Raw genomic sequence first — 26,304 nt, forward strand, 5'->3', positions numbered from 1 at the left:
TAATAAACATTTACAGGTTTCATAAACTTAGGTTTGATCGGCGCACCAGAGATGGACGGTCAACGGCTGCCGGGTGGCGTCTCCCGTGTTCCCCAGCTTTAACCACGTTCTTTGCAGTACCCATAGTCGTCACCCCCCCAGAGTAGGGTCCCAATCTTTTTTCTTTTTATTAACCTCTTGAAAGAATCACTTCCTTAGCAAGCCCTTCCCAGCGACCCATAGACTCCCTCAGAGTCGGGTTTTTTTCAAAATATTTCCAAACCCCATACCAGTTTACGTCTCTCGGAAAGGCCAAGGTTTAAACGCCCTGGTACCCTGATTGGCAACCGGTATGGGTGTTTAAAAGTAGAGTTAGAAAGAGACGAATGTTAGGCCATTACGGCTCAAAGTCTCTATAATAAAAAAGAAAAAAAAAAAAGCATCCCACATCATCTTTCCAGTATTTTTCAACTTCGTATTGATTGTTGCCCAATAATTTTCGATTGGATGGAGTTTAGGGAAACTTGGTGGGTTGATATCCTTTGTGGTGAAATCCACCTTATTGTAAAATTATCACAGAACTACATCCCTGCTGTAGTGGCAGCTTTCCAAATCAGGCCAAAACTTTACCGGACCTTTGTGTGACTTAATAAATGATAGAACTCGCTTTTTGAGGCACGCTTCCTTGTGTAGAGTTGAGTTCATCGTCGTGTTTGTGATGAAAACCTTGATTTCTGTCCACAGGTGCAAATTCCTTGTAATATCATTAATTTTTGCGCAAATTTATTGGCGAATACAAATTTGATCTTGGAGGGGACATCTCCCCGTGCCGTGGCGAGATAAAATTTTGGTCCACGAAGCCGTCCAAAATCAAATTTCACGTATGTTTCGTCGTCCATACGCAAGCATCCTTTGTACCTAATCATAACCTTCTCGTACAACTTTCTAGTGCGTGTTTTAATGACTAGAGTTTGTGTAAGTGTCCTTTTTGTATGCTTACATGCAAGGAAAAAACAGTAGCCTCTTCGTAGACAGATTTCCCAGGCAGTACTTTTGCTGGTACCATATTTTTTTGTAATATCCCGAATCGAAAGTCCAGAATTTGCCTCGATTGATCTTAAAACCTTCCAGTTCAGCTGCCGATTGTATGTTCCACTACGACGTCTACTCTGAATCTTTTAATCTACGGTATTGGGTGCCCAGAAACGGTAAAGCACAGCATATATAGTTGATTTTGCAAATTTTTGTGTTTTTGAGATTTTTAAAGTAGACCACGTGGTGTTTTCGACGTGATTGTGCAGAATTATTTTTCCTCTTTAGAGTTCAATTAAGCATAACTTTCCATAAACTCCACATACTAAGATGAAACTTACAGCACTGAAAGTTGAATGTTTACTGAAGATATGATTATCAACAATTTTGAAATCCGACCACCAGAGGCGCTGCTAGAAATCATGCAATTGTTCCCGATTCTAAGTGGGCCATGCTTTATATAAATATTGAAAAAAGAATATACTGCGTTAGGAAAAACAAACAGCATCATGCCACTCAGACAGTTGACCTAGAAAAGACGCGGGCGCAGTGAAACAGCTAGCCCAACACTTTGCTTGGCGCGTCACGCCACGGTTGCGCACCAATAGGGTGACAACGTCCAGAACGGTTAGGCTAGCTGTTTTAGGCTATAAAGACGGTAAAACGGACGTCGGACGACGACGGACGGTAAAACGGACGTCCGTCGGATGGTAAAACGGACATAGTTGCTCCTTGGGTTCTTGGGTCAACGCTGACCGAACCGAAGTTCACGCTGATGTATAAATTGTTAGGCCCGTAAGTCAAATAAGAAATACAATTAAGCCGGCTATACCTGCTGCAAAACAATATTACACAAATGGAGATATCGGAAGAATAACAAATTTAAATATTTTTAGGCATAATGTTTATTTCAAATTGAAATCGTGGAAACATGTTTTAAAATAATGAAAGTTGTAAAGCAAACATGTATTTTTTCTGTTTATAAGAATAATACCTAAATATTATCATACCAAAATTGTAGGCAGCTTAGAAAAAAAAACCATAAATTGAAATACTTGCAAAATGTCAACTTCTTTAGACCAAAAGTAAACTTTGATGACAATCTGTTTTTTTTGTATTTTGCATCAATTTTTCGTGATACTTAATGGCACTATGGGTATTAATACTCAGAGTTAAAGTGTATAGCTGAGGCTACACGAAGCGTAACGTGATGTTTTTGTCATTTCAGATTAATGCCAAACTGGTTGCGCTTCTGTTAAAACGTATATATTTTGGCCGAGGCGTAAACAGTTTGGCATTTATCTGAAAAGCCAAAAACACTACGTTACGCTTCGTGTGGCCTCAGCTTATAAGCGTTGCGTTGCAAGAAAAACATTCATGAAAACTTTAATTTTCTCTCAGTTGATTTTAAACCAAATGATTAATATTTTTAATAAATGAACTCTTACAATGTATCTTGTTCCTCCGTGTGGGAAAAGATATAACTTAATGGCGATCAAACTGTCGTTTGTGACAGTACCTTTGTAATCAACATGGGCTTCCTAAATGTGAAAGAGTTACTATTTTCCTCTATTAATCACCGCTTTCATTGTCGATTTTCATAAAAGTAACGAAAAACGCAAATAACGCATCCAACTTAACGACTTCCTAAAGTCAAAGTTATCGTCAATTTTAATCCACCAGATAGTAGAGTAGCATTTGATCGCGGCTATGTGTAAATTTAGAATGTGTACCAGGTGTATTTGTTGAATTTATTTGATTAATTTTTCAGATGTTGCTAACAGCGCTGTATGCACTTCTTCGATTGATATATACGTTATTTTTTCATTTGGCTTTCAACATGTCATTCTAAAATGTTAAGGTCATTCTGCAAAAAACAAACTAGCAGAGTATTAAAAACGTCTAGTTTCGTTCCGAATGAAGGGCATTCTTTTTTTCATATTAAGAAAAAGCGTTCGAAGCACATCGTTTGCTTGTGGAAGCTTATAGTGAACATGTTCCAACAGAGATACCTGTGAAAGATGGTTTCGGCAATTCAAAAGTGGGGATTTCAACCTGAAGGGTAATAACTATCGGGGTGAAATGAAAAGGTTTGAATAGGAGTACTGGACTACTACTATAGACTACTAATTACTGGAGCTTTTTGGGTGCAGATACTATCCAAACACAAAGAAAATGGGCAGAAATACTAATCGTCTCAACCAGAAATTGTGCAACGTTTAAAAACCATGGGAAAGATCCAAAAGCTCGGAAAATGGGCGTCTCAAAAATTGAGCGAAATGAAAATGGAGCATCGCCAAACAATTTATGAAATGTTTTTCGAATGCTCTCAAAGGAAATCTGTTTCATGAGATTACCACTGGTACTGAAAAATTAGTTTATTTTGAGAACTCTAAGCGTAAAAAAATATGGCTTTCTCATGGTGAAGCCGGCCCATCCATTGTAAAACCAAACCGTTGCAACCAAAAGTTGCGACTCTGTTGTGGGACCAGAAATGGTGTGGTGTACCACAAGTTGTACCAAACCTTGTAAAACGATGAATGCAGATCGTTAACGAAAACAAATGATAGTTTTAAGCTTTGTATTGATGAAAAAAAGCTGGAATAACCAGATAGACACAGTAAAGTGATACAGTAACATGACAACGAACCGGACCCAACAAAGATGCAATAGAAACTTTTCGTTGAGAAACCTTATCGTCCCCCCTGTATTGTTTATACCAGGTCCAGTCAGATTATCTCACCTTTTTGCTTCAATGGAACATGCACACTTGCATAGCAGCAGTTCGACGAATATAAAGAAGTCGAAAAATGGATCGATGAATGGTTTTCGACGAAACAACAAAAGTTTTATTGGAAAGGAATCCAGAATATACCTGAGAGATGGGTGAAATGTATAGCATCAAGTGGTAATTACTTGGAATAAAAAATTTAGGTTCTTGTGAAAGTTATGTGTTTCCTTCATCGAAAGAACATGTAATTTCAACTTTTAGACCTGCTAGAACATACAACATGTTGTTTTTCCGTTCGTTGATGTATCAGCGCATAGTTCACTGCACCTGCCGATCGACAACCATTTGTGGCTTCAAACTTCGTCCGGCTTTAGAAGTCGCGATGGAAATAACCTTGCTTGATTAAGCCGCCGTCCCCTTCAGAAACAAAGCGCTTGCGTCCCCTGCGAAATGAAACAAAAGAAAAAGAGAAGTAACAAAATGGACGAATGAAAGAATAAGCTAAGTATCATATTTTATCGAACTGTCTGTGACATCGGTAAGATTTCTACCAAAGAGCGGTTTTCGTCGCGCTCGACGTTCGTCTGTAATAATCTATCTTCTATATATATAAAAGAAAGTCGCAGATTGTTGGAATAGTTATAACTCAAGAACGGCTGCACCGATTTGGCTGAAATTTGGTGGGGAGGTTGCTTAGAACCCAAGGAATACTTTTCCGCGTAACAATAAAGTAACAATTATTTTTTTCATACTGTGACGAGAAAGACAGAGCGCGCAACAGCAAACAATTGTTGGCTTCTTTTACTCGCTAATGCAGCGTTCCCTTACCCCAAGCAGACAAAGTGCAGCGTCTATTGAAAGAATCCGCGAACACGGCGTAGTAGCGTAATAACAGACAGTGAATAAAAAAGCATCTTACATCACCTTGAGAATGCCGCGACCAAGAGAATCGAAGCTTTCCCAACAAAGCCGTACTGCAAGAAAGATCCGAAACATTGTGAATGCAATGACTGAAGAAGAACATACGATTGCCCGTGAAACGACTCGGTTGGCAGCACGGAATTGGCGGGCGAAAAATAGAAATCAACAAGTAGATAATTTGATGTTGATGCTGATTTAAATGTCCGCTCAGCGGTTGTTCAAGAAGAAGCTGATTTGTATCGAGCAGCGTTTCGATATGATTGCAAAGCTAAGTACGGCAAGCATAACAGCGTTCGCATTGGGCCAATGAACGTTCGTTACGACAAATGCGACGCATTGAAATTTTCCGGAGAAACGGCCGGAATGTGCTGCCTTAATGGAAAAGTAAAATTGCCATTACTAACTCCGCCACCAGAACCTTTGCACATTCATTTCTTTGTGGCGAAACACGTCATTTTCTTGAAAACATTCGAAATTGCAATGGCTTTTTCCAAATGACGTCATTTGGGGCAAAGATTATCAATGAACGAGGATTTAAGCCGACATTCACAATCTATTTATTTATTTATTTTTATAAATACTAACACACAGAATAGTGAAAGAATAACTTATTATAATTGTTCCTACGTATTATGTTTCTTCTTCTTATTGGGCAACAACCGGTGAGCGGTCTTAGCGTGAAGTAGAGACAATGTTAATCTCTGATGCTTTCTGTAAGGGTTTGTTTTTACGGACGGGGTTGTTGGTCCCGCGTCACGCCGGACGCCAGTATCGAGAATCGAAACCATGGCCGGATGCGTGACAACCGGTCCCGGGATTTGAACCCAGGCAAGCTGCGCGACAGCGACGACCGCTACCAACAGCTCTATCACCGGGTGCCCATTGCCTTTGGGGAGGAACAAAGCTCGCCGGGTCTGCTAATATATATAGATATAAAAATGAAGTTCTGTCCGTATGTTTCTCAAGGAGTCCGAAACTACTGGACCGATTGACTCGAAATTTGGTATACAGGGGTTTTAGAGGCCGGGGAGTTAGAACAGGGGGCATAGGCATGGTTACACTTCTCTTTTTCTTTCCCCTCCCTAACAACTAACTGTCAAAAACATTAATTACTCCACAAGTTATGAATCGATTTTAATCAAAACTTGCACAATTGTTGATGGTCACCTGAGAACCATGTGACCAATTTTGGTCCTTGCAGAATGAGGGGAAGGGGTGGTCCCCATACAACCCCAATCCTTAAAATACATCCTAGGGTAATATGGGTATCGTTTCTTATGGTTTGGTGGTTTCTAAATCGATTGCTTTCACTTAAAAGCCTTTTCTTTACTTCTTTTACCTATCATCACCCGTCATTCTATCCATCTTGAAGTAATGTGATGTTGGGGGGAACTGCATAGTTTGCGGTTATGTTTGAAGAAAGTGAGAAAGTGAGCAAGAGAGATAGAGAGAGAAACAGAAAGAGCGAGAGAGAGAAAGAGATACATAGATAGAAAGAGAGAAAGAGAGAGAGATAGCAACGAACTGTTACAACCTTCTAGATTGCATTTAGGACCATATAAAAGAAAAAGTACATTTCACACCTCACGGGAGCGTTGGCTCCCATATAAACGATGCATAAAATTCAGCATAATTCGGGTTGTTTTCGAACAAATCGAATCAAATTCTGCAGGTTCAAATCCCTCCCCACTTCAAGTATACAAGTACGAAACCTGGATTGTTTCAAAGAAAACACGTTTATTGGATTAAAATGAAACAGCGAACAAAAATACTGTAAAACGCGATGTAAAACACGGGACGGAAGACAGAAGAATTAAACACGTGGAAAAAGACAGAAGGGACAGAAACTTAAGACATCTGATTCGGTTCACTTCCGATGATGAAGTGTCATTTAATCAAAGTTCGTTTGACATATAATTATGGCAGGCATGTGTGACAGCCGACAGAATAGATAACACGAGCACGATCAGCTCATGGAGTGCCGGTGATCGGTAAGCGACCGATGAGTGCCGGTGATCTTTAAGCGACCGAGGAGTGCTAAAGGAGTGTACGCAAGGCTGGCAAGTCACGGACGCCGGGTATTGATTTTTCGATTCGACTTTAGAGACAAGTTCGTCAGAAAATAAATTAAGACTTACAATTGGCGCAGCCTTGCGGTAAAAGTTCAGTCTGTAGTGTAGACAGTGGAAAATTTGTTCACCGAAAAAGAACAAATAAAATGACTCCGCTAAAACTGCATCCGATACTAAAGGTTTTTTGTATTTAGAACCGTATCGTGAGTTGAGGGTTCCCCGCATACCTACAGAAAGGCCTTGAACCTGCCACACACGACCGCATGGTAAGGTAAGAGCTTAATTCTCCTCTTAAACCTTACCCAAGCAAATCGGCACTACAAGATAGACCGATCTACTTCTAGTAAATTGGCACTACTAGATAGATCAATTTACTATCCTTCAGAGCACTATCAGATAAGCTCTTAAGGAAAGAAAGTACATACTACCAGCTAGGTGTATTTTCAACAGCCGTTAGATAGGGCCCAGCAGAAAAAAGGTAACCAACCAACATCCGTGTGCCTTTGTCAAAACTGTCTGCAAAGTAAGCTTTTTCTCTCCTAATATTGCTGCGAGTGATAGTGTATGATCGCAGAATCAAAAGCCGTCAGAACGTCAGTGCTCGAAAGTCTTTTTGTAACCCTTTAATGTCACGGGTACCTACAGAAAAAAGCGCTCTGAAAAAAGCACGAGGTTTTCTGGGCGGAGTAAAAAATAATAATTGCCGATCATCAGATTCCGAAGAGAGCATCGCTTCAATTGAATCAGCGGACCTTGCTCACATCCCCATCCAAAATCCTCAAAAATTGGAAATTCTTTCTTTGAAAGAAAGAAGCGAAATTGATCAAATGGAACCGGCAAATAACGGGATGCTACAAAGCGTAATGGAGCAGCTAGCAATAGTTCAACAGTGTGTCGGTGACCTTCGGCTCGAAAATGAGCAGCTGAGAGCGCAGCGTACGATCCCAACACACACTGACATTTTTCGTATACCCGATCCGGTAAAATTAATACCGACGTTCGACGGAAATAAAAAGCAACTGAGCACATGCGTCGCTACAGTGCAGGGCACGTTAGAGTTGTTCAAGGACAGAGTGCCTTTGGAACTTATGAAACTCTATGAGCGAACGATAATAAATAAAATTGAAGGAAAAGCACGAGACACTATCTGTGCAAATGGGGATACTTCAAATTTAGACAAAGTAATAAGATGCCTCACAAACGCATACGGTGACAAAATGGATATGGGAGCGTATCAAACACAGCTTTGGTAACTGAAAATGGAAGATTCGCTGAAATAGCTAGCTAGGCAAGAACAACTGTACATTGACCACTGGGATGCGATAAATTGTTTTCTGGAGCGAGAGTGCTTAGCATCGTTTATAAACGGACTAGATAAACGCTATGTTGGCTACGCTCAAGCAGCAAAACCAGAGGATTTGGAAAGTGCTTATGCGTTTTTGTGTAAATTTCGCAACGCCGAAACAACACAAAAACAAACGAGTGTTAAAGCAAACCAAAGTGTTTCAACGTGGAAAAAGTCTTACGGAACAAATAATACAGCTGCGAACACTTCGGGTCTAGGCAAAAACGGGTCTTACCCACACAGTTTTAACCGACCTAATAAGGATTCAACACCTATGGAAGTGGATCCCTCTATCAAATCGCGTCGGTTCAATAATGTAGAAAATGGTGGGACAATGGAGAGCGAAACCTCTCGAAATAGTAGACATTCGTTCAACAAAGGAACATTTAATAACACTGAAATCAACGTAGAAGAGGATGCAAGCGACATCGAAGTAAATTTTTGCATCGCTACAACTACAACCAATACAACGTAAAAGAAACACACGATTTTCTGCCATACCTTTTGATTTTCGGCCAGACAACAAAAAAGGTTATTACTGTGGGGCTACATGAGGTGTTCCGTAATGATTTTGACATTAACGATTAATGCCAAACTGCTGCGGCGCTGTCAAAACGTTTACGGCTCGCGCGAGGCGTAAACCCGAGCGTAATTATTTTTTTCATACGCTTTGCTTACAAACAGAGAATAATTTATGTTTTTATTTGCTGGTATAGCAACAAAATCGGAAAAAACAGATAAAAAAAATTCAGAAATCAATTAATTTCTCTTTTATTTCTATTTTCTTGGACCAAAAACACGAACATAAACACGTTTCACATTTCGTTTTTAATTTTTTGCTGCCACACGAAGCGTAAACGTTTTGACGTTACAAATTAATTTTACGCTAGTTTTCACGCTTCGTGTAGCCCCCTAGTTAGACTACTTATTGACACTGGTGCGAATAAAAATATAATTACAAGGGGAATTTTTGAACCTGAAGGTAAACAAAAACCAAAGGTTAAAAATTGTACCGGAGTTCATGATGTGAACGAGACAGTGAAGTTTAAGCTCCTGGGATCAAATACGGAAGAACAAACGTTCTACGTTCTAGATTTTCATAAATTTTTCGATGGATTGATTGGTTCAGAGTTTATGTCCAAGACCAATACAATGATTAATTACAGTGATGGCTCAATAACAATACAGGGCATTAAAACATATTTAAAAAAATATTTCCCTAGAGCAAAATTCTTTAATCACACTGTAACCATAAATACTGATAAAGACGGAGACTGGTTTGTACCAACCTTTCAGCAAATTTTTGAAGGAACCATAATTCAACCAGGTCTTTACCAATCCTCGCAAAACAAATCAGTAATTCGGATCCTTTCTAATAGTAAAAAGGCACCAGACGTTCCAAAATTAAACATAACTGTAAACAATTTTGAAACAATAACTCCGTTACCTATAGATTCCGGTAACAACATTACTCGCGATACTCTCGAAAAAATTATACGAACGGATCATTTATCAAAATTAGAAATACTGAAACTGATGGATTTATTGGTGGCACAATACAGAATTCTACTCTCTATAATCGAGAATATTCTCGATTGTCTTGGTAAATTAGCATACTTTACCACTCTAGATCTTAAATCCGGCTTCCATCAGATAGAAATGGATCACAAATATAAGGAAAAGACTGCTTTCTCTACGGCGCAAGGCCATTTTGAGTTTAATAGAATGCCTTTCGGCTTAAAAAACGCGCCAGCAACGCTTCAACGTGCAATGAATAGCATACTTAGTGACCTCCTTGGCCATGTCTGTTATGTGTGTTTAGACGACATCATCGTAGCAGGACCGACTTTGGAAACACATTTAACTAACCTGGCAAAAGTTCTTAAGAGACTCGGTGATTTCAATCTCAAAATTCAATTAAATAAATCGGAATTTATGAAACGGGAAACCGAATTTCTAGGTCATGTTATAACCAGAGAAGGTATCAAACGTTAAGTTTGATAACTCTGTTGAATCTGATCCTTCACTCATAGCAGACAGGTTGAACAAATTTTTTGTGAACAGTGTCAAACTGGTTAACAGAAAAATCCCGACGGTCCACGAACCAGTGGAACTGAGGCAAACTGAAGCTCCCAGGCATAGGTTTTATCTTAAAAAAATTAGTTTGAGCGAATTGAAGCAAATATGTTTCAGCCTGACCAAAACGGCAGGATTAGGGAACGTTAATGCTAAAATACTGCAGGACGGCTTTCATGTGGCTCCGTCCCATCAATATGTTTCATACAGGGTTCGATTGAAAAGTAATGAGCCTTCACGCGCGGAGCGTCCGGCAAGCGACCAACCGAATCGGCTGGTGGGGGAAAATGTAGGTTGGACCTTCCCCTTCCACGGGAAACCGGTCCCAGTTCACTGGCAACAGCGGCGCAGTCAACATCGCTCCGCGCGTGAAAGTTGTTTTAGAAGTGTGTTACGATTTTGCAGTGGCGAAAATGCAGCGATCGTTGGATCGCCGGCGCACATCGCCTTCCTCTGCACCTCTGCACTGGCTAAGATGGGGGTTCCGATGCTTCCCCATCCTCCCTATAGCCCAGACCTGTCCCCCCCGGACTTTTTCTTGTTCCCGCTCGTGAAAAGGAAGCTGAAGGGAAGGCGTTTCGACTCCATCGAGGCGATCCAAAAAGCTATGACAGCCGAATTGAACGCGATTCCGGCGGATGAGTTTAAAAAATGTTTCCTGCAGTGGAAGGACCGCTACCAGCGGTGTATTGACGCTCAAGGGTCCTATGTTGAAGAATATTAGTTGTGTAAGCCAAAAGGTTTAATAAAACTGCTTAAAAAATATAATTACTTAATATCATTACTTTTCAATCAGACCCTGTATGTACTGGTTTATCTTATCGATTGTGAACGAAGGACCCGTTGATTATCTCCTGTAAGAATCCGTTGTTGATGGTGACTGATGTTCTGCTAGATGTCGAACCATGTTGGTATCTGTTGGTGTCGTGTAATATACCCGTTCGTGTTTACTCAGAGAACAGGACGCTTGCTGTATTGTCGTTATCAGCAATTGTTCGTTGTTGTCGCTATTGGTGTAGTTCTAAATGTTGCGGCAAGCGTGAACTTAGAGAACTTGCCGTAACTCCTCCCCTCTTAGATTATTTGTCCGCGAAGATGTTTTGGTTGTTCGCTATGATTTCATACCTGGTATGTACCGCTTATAAGGGAAGTAATTCTCGTATTCCGGAGTAATACCGGACTCGTATCAATATTTTTATCCCGGAGTGCCACCGGTTTAGTAAGATTTCAATTCTTATATCCCGGAAATTCACAGGTTTAATAATTTTGTAACATTTTTATCCCGGAGTTGCACCGGTTTAATAGGGTTCTAACCTTTTTTAGCTCGGAGTTGCACGGGTTTAATAGGGTTCTAGTTCTTATATCCCGGGTTTGCACCGGCATTGTATTACCATTTTTATCCCAGAGTTGCACCGGTTTAGTAATGTTGTGATTTTTTTACCCCGGATTTATACCGTCCTTGTATTATTGTTTTTATAGCGCTCTTATTTCTAATTTTTTTCTTTTTTCTTTTCTCGCTTCCTTTCCTTTTCATCTGTTGAGTTTCACGAACTAACTACTACGGGCAATTTCACGTGGTTACAATTTCTTTGTTTCTATTTTTTTCATATATTTTCTACATTTGTTTAACATGTTCAATCTTGTATTAAAAAGACGAAGTTACAATTACTTGGTGCGAAAATTTCTCTCACTCGTACTATGCTATTTGTTCTCACTATCAGATTTTTTTTTTGAAAATTTTCCTCCCTGTGCACTCCAACTTATTTTCTGTTTTTTCTGAGAATTTTCCTCCCCCTTAGAATGCTTCTTAAAGGTCCTTAAAAAACCTTCTATAGTAGCCCATCATTCCTAAGAATCCCCTCAATTCCTTGAGGGTGCTAGGGGCGGGTAAATTGCGGATGGTTTTTTTTAATTATTTTATTATTTATTTATAACAAAATGTTCGCCGTTCAGGCTTAACAAATGCTCAAAAAAAAAAAGAAAATTTTTGCAAGATGCAAAAAAAGAGAAAAGAAATGAAAAGGAGAAAATACTTACAGACTAAAGAGGATAAGGTATGTGGAAAATGAGGAGAGGGAGAAGAGGAGGGAGGGGATTATAAAAAGGAGTCAAGGAGACGGGAACGGAAGAGAGAAAGGGAGGCATTGAAGTCGAACAGGCTGCTCGCTTCGTTGAAGGCCGAAAGGGCACGCAGGAATGGATCGTTCTGACCGTGGCGAGATCGACGAGGGGGAATCAGGAACAGCGACCTATTCCGCAGATGTCGGGATGGCGCATAGAAAGGGAGAGAGGCGAGGAGATTAGGAGCGTCAATGTTTTGGAGGAGGAGATTGGCAACAAAGATCGCCTTGGCCATCGTGAGGCGATCCTCAACTCTGGGAAGGCGAAGCATACGGCAGCAAATGCGATAAGGGGGTCTGACAGTATGAATGCTTTGCGTAAAAGCGAATGCTTTTACGTTGGGGTTAAACTTGATCCCATGTTCTGTAATTACATATCCTCGATATTCAATTGATTTCTTTAAAAATTCTGATTTATTCGGTTTTACTTTCAAGTTTGCTTCCTTCAGTGTTTTTAAGATTGTATTTAAATTGGCTGTTTCTTCGTTTAGTGTTTTGCCAAAAATTACTACGTCGTCGATGTACACCCCAGTGAGCAAAATTGAGTGCCCGAGCTACCCCTCTGCCTGCGACGGGGGCGAGGAAGGCTGAAACGGATGAATTCGAACGCCCCTCTGCCTGCGACGAAGACGAGAAGGGGCGAGCGGGCCGGTTCATGAGGGTCCGTTCGTAGGTACAGGGGTAAACGAGCGGAAGAAACCACGAGAGGAGGGTGTTTCATGCGCTAGCTTGTGGGTTTCATTTACAGGCAGGGTAGGATGTCAGACCCGAGAGGCCATGCGAACGCGAAGACGAACAGACGAGCGAAAGGAAGAGGAATAGAATAAAAAGAGATAGCGAGATTGAGTAAAAATTCTAAGTTCGAGAGTTTCGTTCCATCGTGTGTGATCCTGATAGAAACAATCCAGGTAAGTTTATTGGAGTATTGAGTGACAATCAAATAATGTTGAAAACTTTTCACTTTGCTCGTTTCAGATGTCCAACTAAACTAGCATGCATAGGATTCCAATGCAACAGTTGTAACATTCTACGGCGTCACCAGCAGCGACCGCTATAGTGAAGTGTGAAGAGTGAATAATAGCACAAAAAAGAGAGAGAAAATATACGCTTCGAAACCGAACCAACTGTGTTATTTTGGCTAGGGAGAAGGAAAATGGGAGCTGAAGAATGGAATACGAAGAAAGAGAAGGGGGACACAGGAGAGAGGGAGACAAGGGGATCACGCTAGATCTTATTCGTATAGTTTGTCCGATCCGTTCTGGAAACTAACTGCGTTCTATGTTGCCCCAACACTGTTTTGTGGAATAACAAATTTGAACCCGCCCAACGTAAATTTACTACGGTTGCACTAAGGTCTTTTTCTCGTACTGTGTCTTTTCATCCTGACTACAAAACTCGATGTTTGCTGTTAGAACTGCAACCACTTAGTTTTAGGCGCAAAGTGGCCCAAAGTGTATTTGTGGCAAAGCTGCTAAAAGGAGAGATAGACGCCACGGAGCTATTGGCCCGGATAAATATCTACGCGCCTTCCAGGCCGATGAGAAATCGTGACTTTCTTGTTCTGCAACCAGCAAGACATCCTAACAACGACTTAATTTCTACTGTTATGCGTAGCTTTAATAACAATTATAGTTTATTTGACTTTAATATGTCGGTTGCTAGCTTTACAATGTGCTCATGACCGCTCCTAACACATCACTCAATAAGTTCGCAGGATGACATATAGATGGCGAAACAAATACAGAATCCTTATGATTTTTAGACAGTACCAACCTTCAAACGATATCTGTCAAAGTTTCATGACATTCGGACTATTATTTACCAAGTTACAGTGTGAACAATTCAATCAACTTTTGTAAATTGAAAAAAATGGAAAAATCAGAATTTCGTGTGCCGTGGAAAAAATACCGTGCAAACTAAACAGTGGCTTGACAAATGTTATTCGGACTCTGCTCCATCGAGGCAAATGGTTGAGAAGTGGTTTGGTGACTTTAAACGTGGTCGTACGAACACCGATGATGCTGAACGTTCCGGTCGCCCAAATTCGGCAGTTACTGAAGAAAACATACAAAAAGTCCACAAAATCGTCTTATCCGACCGCAAATTGAAATTGAAGGAGATTGCTGAGGCCGTAAAGATATCAGAAGGCAGTGTGTTTACCATTTTGCATGAACATTTGGGTATGCGGAAGCTTTGTTCGAAATGGGTGCCGCGTTTGCTAACAGCGGACCAAAAACAACAACGAATCGATGATTCTGAAAAATGGTGAAAATGAATGAATTGCACTTCGAATTGTTGCCCCATCCACCATACTCGCCAGATTTGGCCCCCAGCGATTATTGGCTGTTCTCGGATCTTAAAAGGATGCTCCAGGGAAAGAGATTTGAATCGAATGAGGAGGTCATCGCCGAAACTGAGGCATATTTTGAAGGGAAAGATAAATCGTTCTACAAACATGGTATCGAAAAGTTAGAGAAGCGTTGGACTGACTGTATCGCCTTAAAAGGAGACTATGTTGATGAATAAATACAAATTATATCAAAATATTGTTGTTTTATAAGCTATCCTACGGACTTATTGAGCGATGTGTTAGTTTATAAGCACCTAATGCTAAGGCCGCTCATATGGCTTCACATTCCTTTACGAAATATATAAATAAATGCAAGTATGCAAGTATAAGCAAATATAATGCTCATACTGTGGGGCTACATCAAGCGTAACGTAATGATTTTGACATTAACGATTAATGCCAAACTGCTGCGGCGCTGTCAAAACGTTTACGGCTCGCGCGAGGCGTAAACCCGAGCATAATTATTTTTTTCATACGCTTTGCTTACAAACAGAGAATAATTTATGTTTTTATTTGCTGGTATAGCAACAAAATCGGAAAAAAACAGATCAAAAAATTCAGAAATCAATTAACTTCTCTTCTATTTCTATTTTCTTGGAGCAAAAACACGAACGCAAACACGTTTCACGTTTCGTTTTTATATTTTTGCTGCCACACGAAGCGTAAACGTTTTGACATTACAAATTAATTTTACGCTAGTTTTCACGCTTCGTGTAGCCCCCTAGATATGGCTTCACATTCCTTTACGAAATATATAAATAAATGCAAGTATAAATAATGCGCAAGTTACCGTGGATTTCCAGAGTAGGGGGGGATTTCGGTCACGACTTGAGGATTTTTTTAAGCTCCATGAAAGGAATATTGGGGTTCATGGTATACGTCATTTCTTTTTTTTTCTTTTTCTTAGTTGCACTTTTGATTTTATGGTTTGGTTAGTTTTAGTTTTGTTAGTCTGTGGTTTTTAATTTCGGATTAGTGTTTTGGTTACGGGTGCACCCTGGTGCTCCGGCCGTGACACTCTTAATTAGTATGAGTTTATGTTTTTAGGGACGCTATCGGCTTCGGCGTCTTTTTATCGATTCACTTTGACTTAATACTTACAGGAGCGAAAGGGTAATCGTTCCGTTGGGGGCAGCCAATTTAACTTCGATGACCCTGGGACGATCACACTAAAGGCCTTTGCACACCAAAACTGAAATGAACTGAACTGAACGTAGCGTAGCAAACGACGCGTTGTCTCGTATGGGATTCTATGGGACCCTTCACACCGGCGTCGACGAAAACTTCGTACGGCGACGACGAATCTGTATGAAAAGACAACGCTCCTTTTGTGTCGCTTAAAAACTTTGGCCAAGGTTCGTATACTTGGTTTTTGGGTGAGTGGGGCGAAGTTAAAAAGTTCAAGACACATTTAATTTTTGGTGCGAGAATTAAAATAGTTTCATGATGAATTTGTGTTTGTATTACAAGTAATAATTAAGTTAAAATTGTCTTGCATGCTTGTGATACAAAAAAAACGTCAATTGAGTAATCTTCGATTAGTTTTTAACTACCCAAGATGTCTAATTGTTTTCGCCCGAACGACAGGGTGAAAGATTTTTCCGTTGCCTGTCGCCCTCGTTCGTAACCGGTGTGAAAGGTCCGAAAAAGCGTCGCGTCGAAACGTAATTAACGTTCCCTGTGCGTGGGGGCCTTAAGTGCAATAGCGGGAACAGCGCTGACGTTTAAAGTTCCTGGTTGTGCTAGTCTGTCCTTCCAGATTCCCGTTGGTGCTTCGGTTAAGGGTTGTTCCGGTTGTCGCAGCGCACCTTTTCGCCGTGCCAGAAGACTCAAATCAGATGACTGACAATTTAGGTCCGGTACTCCTGGTTCGCTGGGAGGCTGAGCGTGTCATTCTTTTGCTGCAGCAGCTTGGCGTGTTGCACCAAGGAATCATATTCCATTTGGGTAATGGGTTTGCGATCCTGATCCACTATTTCTGGCAACTCATACCGCGCACCCAATCCGTGCTCCGAAGGAAGCGATGTATATGAGTTTCGCATCATTATGGCTATCGTCCTATCCTGTTCGGTTATCATTTTAACTAGTTTTTCTACCATTCGACAAGATTTCATAAGCTCCGTCGTTTTGTCCTTCAGTTTTGTCTTGGTTTCGTCTAGCACACGGACCTTCTCCGACAGTTCGGATCGGACATCGAAGATTTGTTTCTTAAGCCTTTCAATTGATTCCATTTCGTGAAGTGCAGAAACATCTGACACAGCGACGGAGGTCGTACCGGCAGCAGTGTTGGTGCACGTACGATGAGTGTTCTCTAGTTGATGGCATCGGAAATATGATTCACTCGGGCGGGGAGCTAAGGGGCAGGCACTCTTATAGTGCCCAAACCGTGAACAATTGAAGTAGCGAGGCTTCTCCTCGTTGGTGGGGCAGGCGCGGTATTTGCCACGATGGGCATCTTCGGTATTGAGCGCGCAATCGCTGGGCGCAACTCCTCGTAGCTCTTCAAAAACCTTTTCAGGTCGTCCATGGTATGCGCCATGAAGCGGATGGCTGCGGTGTTCATGGGGTCACCGATCCCATCCAGCACATTTGGAATTAGTTCCTTTTCGACAATAGCGCCTCCACTAATCTCCAACATATACAAAAAATCTGGTTACGCTATCGTCATGGCATAATCGACGGGTTCGTAGTCGCTGGCAAATTCCCTCGATTGAGCAGGACTTCTCGAAGGTGGCGAGAAGCCCATTCTTCAGATCTCCGAAGGTCTCTGCCACGGCACTTTTTGCAAATAAGGCTACAGTTCCGGTGAGCAGTTTCCGCGTCGTATGTAACTTTTCGGCGTCGCTCATACCGTACGGCCGAAAAGCACGCTCCAGGTTGTTGATCCATAGTTCAACGCGATCCAAACCATCGCCACTGAACTTATCGATGAATTCCTCGAATTTTACTGTGCAGCAGGGGCGATCACCTTCCAGTTCAGTCACCCTTGGACGCAGCTCTAGGAACTCCAGCCGATTCCGTATGGCAATCAACTCAACTTTCATCGCATTCGACGGCTTTCCCTCATTAGTAGAGCTCACCCCTGGGGCTCCGCCTTCACACTGTACATGCGGGGCAGGGGCCACCCATGTGGTAGCGTCTTCACGGGGCGGCGATGGGAAGTCCTCCGGCTGGGTTGCAGGGCCTTCTACAAGGCAATTGTATAGCGAGTAAATTTGCGCGATGGTGGCCGTCGGTGACACATCCACTTGGCCAGCAGCCAACGTACACAAAATTTCGTCTTTCAAACGCATTGCACTTTTCGTTCAGATTCCACTTCTGAGATGTAAAACACGATGTAAAACACGCGATGGAAGACGGGAGAATTAAACACGTGGGAAAAGACAGAAGGGACATTAACATAACTGCGCAGCCAGACCAAGCGCAAATTCGACCGCAAAACCGTCATTACGTTTGCGCTTCGTGTGGCAGCAAAAATATAAAAACGAAATGTCAAACGTGTTTACATTCATGTTTTGGTCCGAGAAAACAGAAATAAAATAAAAACAAATTGATTTCTATTTTTTTTTTTGCTTGTTTTTTAGATTTTGTTGCCATACCAGCTTTGAGCTTATATTATCCTTTGTTTGCAAACAAAGCGTTTGTCAACAGTGTTTGCGGTCGGCCGACACATAAACGTTTTGACAGAAGCGCAACAGTTTGGCATTAACTGTTATTATCTTTATTTTAGAGATTTTGAGCCTGAAGCTTCTTTCATCTCTTTAGAGTTTGGCATTAACCCCGCAGGCAAAGCGTTTCAAAAATTCGTCCATCGCGCGATATTTTTCCCCGTTTCCTACCCCCTCGAGCCCACAAACTCGCGCCGTCGCAAGCGTAGCACGTTACCGGGTGGTGTCGTTTCTTTCGCTCCTGTGAACATGTTTTTTCCTTTCTCGCTCTTCGCAACGAAGTCCTTTTGGTGCATTCAGAAATCAGAGTTTTTTCGCAATTGCAGGTGCCGCGCCGAGTGCGGGCAAGCGAGCTAAGCGCGGCCCAATCTAAATTTGTGGACAAGGAATATCGAAAATGCGGCGCAGGAAGATGCCGAAAATGGTTGCAAGTACGTATTGTGCCAGTGTTTAAAGAATTGTGCAGTGTTTGAAGTGTGCACCGATCTTTTTTCCGTAATTACAGGTGCCAAGCGACGTCCCGTCTCGAGAAGGAAGCGCGAAATATGCGGTGCTGGGGACGCTGGGGAAGGTTTTAGGTATAGTGCTCTTTTTATACTGTATAGTTAGAAATAGAAATATATAGTTGAATAAAGGTTTAAAATGATAATGAAATGATAAGTTTTAACACAGTTTTAGATAATAATTTCAATCCGAAAAGGGGTAGGGTACTGGATGAAGAGGGTTCATGACACCGCTAAAGCGAAGCGTTTCAGCGCCGGCACTGAAACGCGTCGCTATAATCAAATTAAAAATCTTTATTTGGCTCCTATTCAGCCCTTATTCAGACGTCGCGCGACGGTATTTGCCCGCTGGGAATCTGAAATGCCAAAACCGTTTCGTTGCACATCGTGTAGCGGCACAGTAAGACATCTGATTCGGTTCACTTCTGACGATGAAGTGTCATTCAATCACGTTTCGTTTGACAGATGTCATATTTGACGAGCTTAGGCCGCGTACACACTTCGAGTTTAAGCTGCGATACAGGAGGTCTACAATACTAAAACTTGTTTTGTATTAAGTTGAAATCTTTTTTAGCTTTCAAAACAAGGGAATGTTGCCGATAAAATTTTATAATGAGGGCTAAACTGACAGCTATAGTCTTTAGCCATTAGAGTTAGTATGGAGTTAGAGTTAAACTATAGTCAGAGTTAGTTGGAGTCTTTAGTCTAGAGTTTAGCAAATCCCGATTTCATAATTATATACGAACACGCTTTGTAAATTGAAATTTTTTTCATGAGATGAGATGTTTGAGATGTTTACAATTTTTCAAACGCATAATAGCTACCTTGAAGAAGAGATCAAAACAACTATTGTCTTGCATTTCTAATAGACGTAAACGTAAATTGAAAAAAAATCAACAAACTTGTTGATTGTTTTCATACAAGCATGTAGCGCTATAGCGACTATTTTCCCCGTAGTATTTATTTTTTCACCTTAGTCATTTCGGGGTAACGGTTACGGTCGTCCTTCTCACGGTCAGAGCATGGTTACTGCAATGATGCAATCCAGATCCAGCAGTCCAATACTAATTTCTCCTTCCAATTCTACTATGCAAGCATAAAATTGGCATCGTCGTCGTCAAGATAGGCAGATTCTAAATATACAATTGCCTTTGCGAGTGGGTCCCTCGATGCATCTTTAAGACCCTCTTCTCGGTGCATGGTCCGTTGTTGATCTTTCTGTTTGAGGTGATCACTCGGCTGGACCTGATACCCACCAATCAAGCCAACACCGCGAGTTTTGGCAAGAACTGGTGAAAGTTGATCATCAACTTCTTGTTCTGTACATCGGCGATGAAGTACCGAATACGGAGGCGAACTTACAGGGACACCTCCGAGGTTCTCTACTATCGTGACCGTGGGAAAAGAAGCACGGCGGTTTGAAGGCTGCCAAAAAAAAACAATGCGACGTTGAAACATTGAGGCAGCAATCGCCTCCTCATCCGGAATCAAATCCCAATCCCGGGCGCTCATAGGCTTGCGATGGTGAAGCTGCGGAGCCAGAGCATGGCGTGTGAAAAAACGCCCGGAATGGCTGAGTACGATTATGGCAAACCTGGTCTCGCAACACGTGAAGGGCCTGGTCAGTTATACCGCACTGATGATAGGATGCGGGTGATGGTCATGGACGAAGAGCTGCACGGATAAGAACCCGCGGATATAACCTCGCGAGGCCGAAACCAGGGGGGTGTATCAGTGCTGTGTTTAGTGTATAAGAGTTATAATCTTCTTCTTTGGCACTACAACCGCTGTGCGGTCTTGGCCTGCACCAGAGACAATGTTAATGTCAATTATCCCTGGTGCTATCCGTAACAGTTCGTTTTTACGGGCGGGGTTGTTGGTCCCGCGCCAACCCCCCTTCTGTCAGCGCCGGTATCGGGAATCGAAACCATGGCCGGTTGAGCGACAACCGATCCCGGGATTCGAACCCTGGCCAGCTGCGCTGACAGCGAAGAGCGTTACCGACTACTCTATCAGCGGGGGCAAAGAGTTATAATGTAATGTTTAATTATAACATTTACCGTCGTGTGTCGCATACTGGGAAACTACTTCGATGGCCGAGTATAATTTTACGACATCGAATCAGGTCTGCAGGCAGTGCAGCTTACGGCTGACCATGCCATCTGGTATTTCGACCACTCATTAGTTAGTGGTATGGGGTCACTGGCGCATTATCACAAATCGGATACGGAGAATCAGATATACGTAGCCCGCGCAAATTCAAATGTCTCGAAAATTTTTGATCCGCTCTCGTACGTAGCCCGCGGGCATTCAAATGTCGCTTACATTACAGAATGAGACGCCCCCTGTTTGTTTTTTTTTCTCCACAGTGCATCGCACAAAATGATAAGCTTGAAAATAAGTGCGGACTGTCAGGGGCCAACAACTGGAGATTGACGTGGGAGTCAACGTGGAGGTTGACGTGGGGCCAACAACCCCGTCCAGAATCAACATCAATCTTGATGAAACTCTACTCATAGGTTGTTCCATTTTACGCAAGGAAGCAACTTGGTGACCAAATTTGGGCAAAAGCACATCTACAAAGCCATTTGGTTTTTCACGGATAGAGCTAATTCCAACATAACTCATTGATTGATCGTCGCCATCAATCGTGTCTGCCTCACGTTAGGACCTAAAGAGTCCGACTAGCGTAGAGGCGTGCGGGACGAAAGAACTTTGGGACTACAGTCAAATCAGTGGGGCAAAGAACGCGGGACAGCGTACAGGAATATAAAAACTAGAGGAATATAGAGAAAAAAATTCACAATACAAAAGCGATTATGGCAAAAGAAGCACTACATGAACTTGAGGGCGACAAGTAGTACGTGGTAGGCCACTACCCTGAACTTATTTTTATAGTGGTCCGGCATATATTTCATCATTTTATCACAACGAAACACAAATCGTCAATTGTGACAACCAGTTTCGATGAAACATATGCAAATCAATTTCTTATCCGACTACAACCGCCGAGCCATCTTGGCCTCCAACAGAAACAATGTAAATCTGATGTTGCTTTCTGTACCAATGCGGTTGTCCGAGCGGTGTTGTTTGCCTCGCGCCAGCCCCATATCACGCCGATCATCAACGGATTTGAATTGGTTGTTGAGGACCACAAGGCAATCGAACCCATAGCCAACTGCGTGACCGACTATATAGCTACGGCAACGTAAGTCAACCCACTTTCTAAAGATATTTGTTTCCGAAATGCCTTTTAAGAAACAGCATTGATTCGAAATTATAGAATCAGCATATTCACCATGTACTTACCGCGTAGGTATATCTTTGATTAGAGTTTCACTTAGAAACGATCCCGCCCTCTCACAGCGCTGTATGAAGCGATCGAGTATAGAATAGGCTAGTGGGATATCGAGCACGATGTCAGCCATGTCGTCGTATACACGCCGAAAGCCCTGCTCTGTCTGTTCTGGTGTTACAATGCAGGTACTGTCGAGCGTTCGAAATAGATCGCATATGGCAGCCTCGGTTGATTCATTAAGCGCTTCCAGTGTCATAATGATTGCCTTCCAAAAACAAACCATTGAAAACCAACGGATACATGAGAAAAAAGGTGCAAAAGCGCAAAGTGCAAAATATTAGTGGTAGTTTGTAACTGTATTAAATGACCAACTTAATGAACATACCTCATAAATAAGCTCATGGTGGAAATGTGGTACCTCCAGCTCCTTGATTGAGCGCTGAGCTTCGTCGACATCTCGTGACAGCAAATACTCCTGCAACAGCATCGACATCTGGCTTGTAATTGTCTGGACAGGACGTAGAGCCCCTCCGACACCCCACACGTTATCCAAGTGGCCCCAACCGTCGTGCATTGACAGCAATGTGGTGGCGCGAACAAGCGCTCCGCGCGCATGCAAATCCAGATCCTCGCGCTCTGACTCGTAGGCGTACTTTGGCGGAATGCAGTCGTCCGCGACAGCTCGTGCGATAAAGTTGCCCAGCAGATGCGGTGCGTCCGGTGTATCAAGCATGATGTCTGGTAGATTAGCCAACAGTAAGTCGAAACCTGTGCGTAAAACATATAACCAAGCACACAGTAAGACAATGGCCCAGGATTAAATTTTATGTACGATTAATTGCATGGCATACATAACGATGATGTTCCATCTTCTATGCTTGAACGTACAATACTTGTTTCGCACTTACCAGCACAAATGTCTTCACGGGTAACGATACGCCCGTACAGGTCTGAGATAAGGACGGAGGTCAGCTCACGCTGCGACTGCTTATGATCGAACGCAATCCCAACGACCGTTTTCGTCACCAGCGGCTTCATTTCCAGCGTCAACAGGTCCTCAAACGCGTCGGCTACTTCGTGTGTATCTCCATGTTCGTAATACTCAAGGATGATGGATTCCATTTTTTTCACAATTTCTTGTTCAGTCATCTGTGGTACAATCTCCTTCAATTCAACATTGTGCATACTATTATAAGCATCTATGTCGAAATTTGGATCATTGGGGTCTTCGTCTAGCTCATCGTACACCTCTTCGGTGCCCGGTTTACCCCACACTCCCTTACCACCAGCACCACCCTTCTTTGGCAGCCCACGTCCATATACGTTACGCGAGCGACGACTGTTTTTCCACTTACGATGCGGAGCTACGAAATTCGGCGTGCCAGCTACTCCAAGTAGACCATCTTTGCTGTTCGAACGCGAGAGCTTCCGGACGCGTTTTCGCAGCTTGTCGTCTAGCAGACCGGCGGGCTTGCGCATAGATTCTCCCAAGCCGCTAGCGACATCACGGTTGTCAGTCTCACCGCTGGTCCCATCCGGCGATCTATTTGCGATTACATCACTGACAGCGTCACAGTCCAGATTAACTTCGTCATTAGCGTGAAGAATTTTCCTTGCCGTAGAATTGCCATTCTTCACCATCGATTCACTACCATTGACCTGCGTTGCCACCTTTTCCGCGCTCATCGCATGGACACCTACTTTGTACGAATTAAAAAAAATGAATGAATCAATCATTGTAAGAAAAAAATTAAAACGCTTGGCATATTTACGTTTTACTTTTTCTTTTCGACAATTTTTAATATAAGAATTTTTTGAGAAACATTTAAATATTAATATTTGGACTTATAGATATATATTTATGTTAATGAATCACAATTTATTTAATTTATTGATGGATGGATAGATGGATGGATGTATGTATGTATAGATGTTTATAATATTCAAATATGGATTTTTTTTTCAAATGTAAACATTTGAAAAAAAATCCATATCCAAATATTATCCAATAATCCAAAAATCCATATATCCAAAAAATACTATTTGAGTTGCTTTCTACGCACCTGGTACACAGGATGTTTTATTAAAAATCAATGCCCGAGGTAATCTAGGAACCACACCACTATCGTTCCGATGTTATTCGCTCGATAATTGCAGAATATGCTCTTTGCAAGCGTATGGGAGTGAATACAAAGCACAAACCTTTTCCTCCTTATTGTCGTTTACAGATTATAAATTTAGTTGATCGAAGCTTTTCGGATATTTAATTTGTTTTTCGTGCGCATAGTAACACTAGCACAACGATACAATGTTAAACGCGATCCTGTGAACTATTAAGAAACGAAACCCGGAAACTGTTTATTAGTTTAACTAAGAAACGAGTCACTTTTTGGACGAGCAAACCAGAGAACGAATTCGGCTACGCAGTAACACCAGAACTACAAAAAAAATTAGAAGCACACCCAGTCGATGAAAGTGAGAATATTCAGACACTAGGTCATCGATAGAACGCACACCCACACTAGCGTACGGTAGTATAGTGCCATTATACGCGCTATAGCTAATCGAAAAAGTTGCGACCCGTACAGTTCAATTATTACAGCAATAGTTTTCTATGTCTTTATTGGTTGAATGGCGCAAACCGATGCCGATACCACTCGAAAATGTCACAAATTCATCTCATATACAGAGTCCGGAAGAGCATGAACTTCCGAGCACATCAACTGCGTAGTAGCGCAACTATACATCGAATACAAAATGCGATCTCACTTTCACCTACGCCTGCTCGCTATAACACGGTTCATGCCACGAAAAGACGGTGGAGGGCGTTTTAGAAAACAGAGCGATTCTGACCCATGATTTCCAGTTCCATTAATAACAATTAGCGACATAAACAAAACAACACAATTTCACACACCGTGTATTGTAAACACGCTATAGTTTCGCGATGCGTTTTTTTAATTTTTGGTATTCACAGCCTTAAAAATGCAGCCCAGTCCATTTATCTAAGATAAAAAATCACGCAGATGCAGTCGTGTTCATGATTGTGAAGGCTGTTGCTCATGTCGTTAGTTGTTATTTCACGAAACTGGAGCTCCCGGGTAAAAAAAGATCCGTTTTTTTGCATTTTATCGCCACAATTGCTTTCATTACACGGACTCGATACTTCTGTATTCGTGCCACATGTTACATGCAAATGCGCGCAGGTGTGCGTGTACGCAAGTTACTAAAAGGAAAAAGCAACTGCTTTTTTGGCCTTTGGCTTTAGCAATCAACCTAACCATATTAACAAAATAGCTCATAAACAATAATAGAGAAGTCCACCGGACAGTGAATGAATGTAACATTCAACTGTGTGACTGCTGCAACACTTTTCAAATCCTTAAATTACTTTTAAAACTTTAAATAAAGAATGAAGGAATCGCAACTGTTTACTTTACTGTCGTTGCGTATCTTCTTACTCAGTTCACTAACAAGGAAAGCAGAATACAATGCATCAATAACGACTTTTTAAAGATGGCGGTATTAAAACCAACACTTTCTCTGTAACAAGATAGAACGACAGTCAAGTCATTTCAACTAAACTCGTTAAAAAGCGATTGGCAAATTCGACAGCATTTGCCATCAGGAGCACAACTGCAAGGCAATGACAGTCAATACCAACTCTACGTTTAAAAAATAAATCTTCGCAAAATAACCCTGGAATACGTTGCGTTGTGGTATACTTTCTACTAACTGATTTTTAAGGAGTTTGGCGGGAACGGCTTTCGTCCCGATCTCGTATATAGAAAACGTTAGTTACACCGTCTTTACATATTATATCAACATAAATAATTCTCGAACTCGAACGAACGAACCAACGTCCTAAAATTTATGAGATGAATGAAAAATTTTGATTGTTACGCTTCTTCCGTCACTGTTTTAAACAGAGTTTTTCTGCGATCAATATTCGTTTTATGCCTTCTTAAGAGCGGATAGCGACCACTTTAACACAGCATTGAACAACTGATCCTTCGTTGGCGACAGTAGCTAAAATACTGATATACCGGTTCCAGTCCATTCTCAATTTGCTTGATGCTTCGGGTTTGTAGGTATTTACCTACACTACCATCAGGCACTTCGCTTCGAACGGCCGAAAGCACGTTCGCTAGGACGAGAATGAATGCTATATAAAGAGTAAAAGAGAAGAAGAGAAGCAGACGAGAAGGT

The 26,304-nt window shown here is 41.8% G+C and overlaps 1 protein-coding gene across 12 annotated transcripts; it reads right to left on the reverse strand.

The window, feature by feature from the left end:
• Positions 1-1,914: 1,914 nt before the first annotated feature.
• On the reverse strand, positions 1,915-26,113 carry LOC131214153 (programmed cell death protein 4). 12 transcript variants are annotated; one of them, XM_058208538.1, is made up of 6 exons: positions 25,957-26,113; positions 24,159-24,425; positions 23,004-23,792; positions 22,481-22,863; positions 22,107-22,360; positions 1,915-4,185 (listed from the first exon to the last, which is right to left on the reverse strand). In XM_058208538.1, the coding sequence occupies exons 3-6, from the start codon at positions 23,779-23,781 to the stop codon at positions 4,113-4,115; spliced, it is 1,488 nt and encodes a 495-aa protein (XP_058064521.1). In that variant the 5' UTR covers positions 23,782-23,792; positions 24,159-24,425; positions 25,957-26,113; the 3' UTR covers positions 1,915-4,112. The 12 variants fall into 12 exon arrangements, with proteins under 12 accessions (XP_058064521.1, XP_058064519.1, XP_058064518.1 ...); XM_058208536.1 differs by having other exon boundaries at positions 25,953-26,113; XM_058208535.1 differs by having other exon boundaries at positions 25,832-26,113.
• Positions 26,114-26,304: the final 191 nt, after the last annotated feature.

This window comes from Anopheles bellator (assembly GCF_943735745.2).
Source record: "Anopheles bellator chromosome X unlocalized genomic scaffold, idAnoBellAS_SP24_06.2 X_unloc_3, whole genome shotgun sequence".
NCBI classification, from domain to species: Eukaryota; Metazoa; Arthropoda; class Insecta; order Diptera; family Culicidae; genus Anopheles; species Anopheles bellator.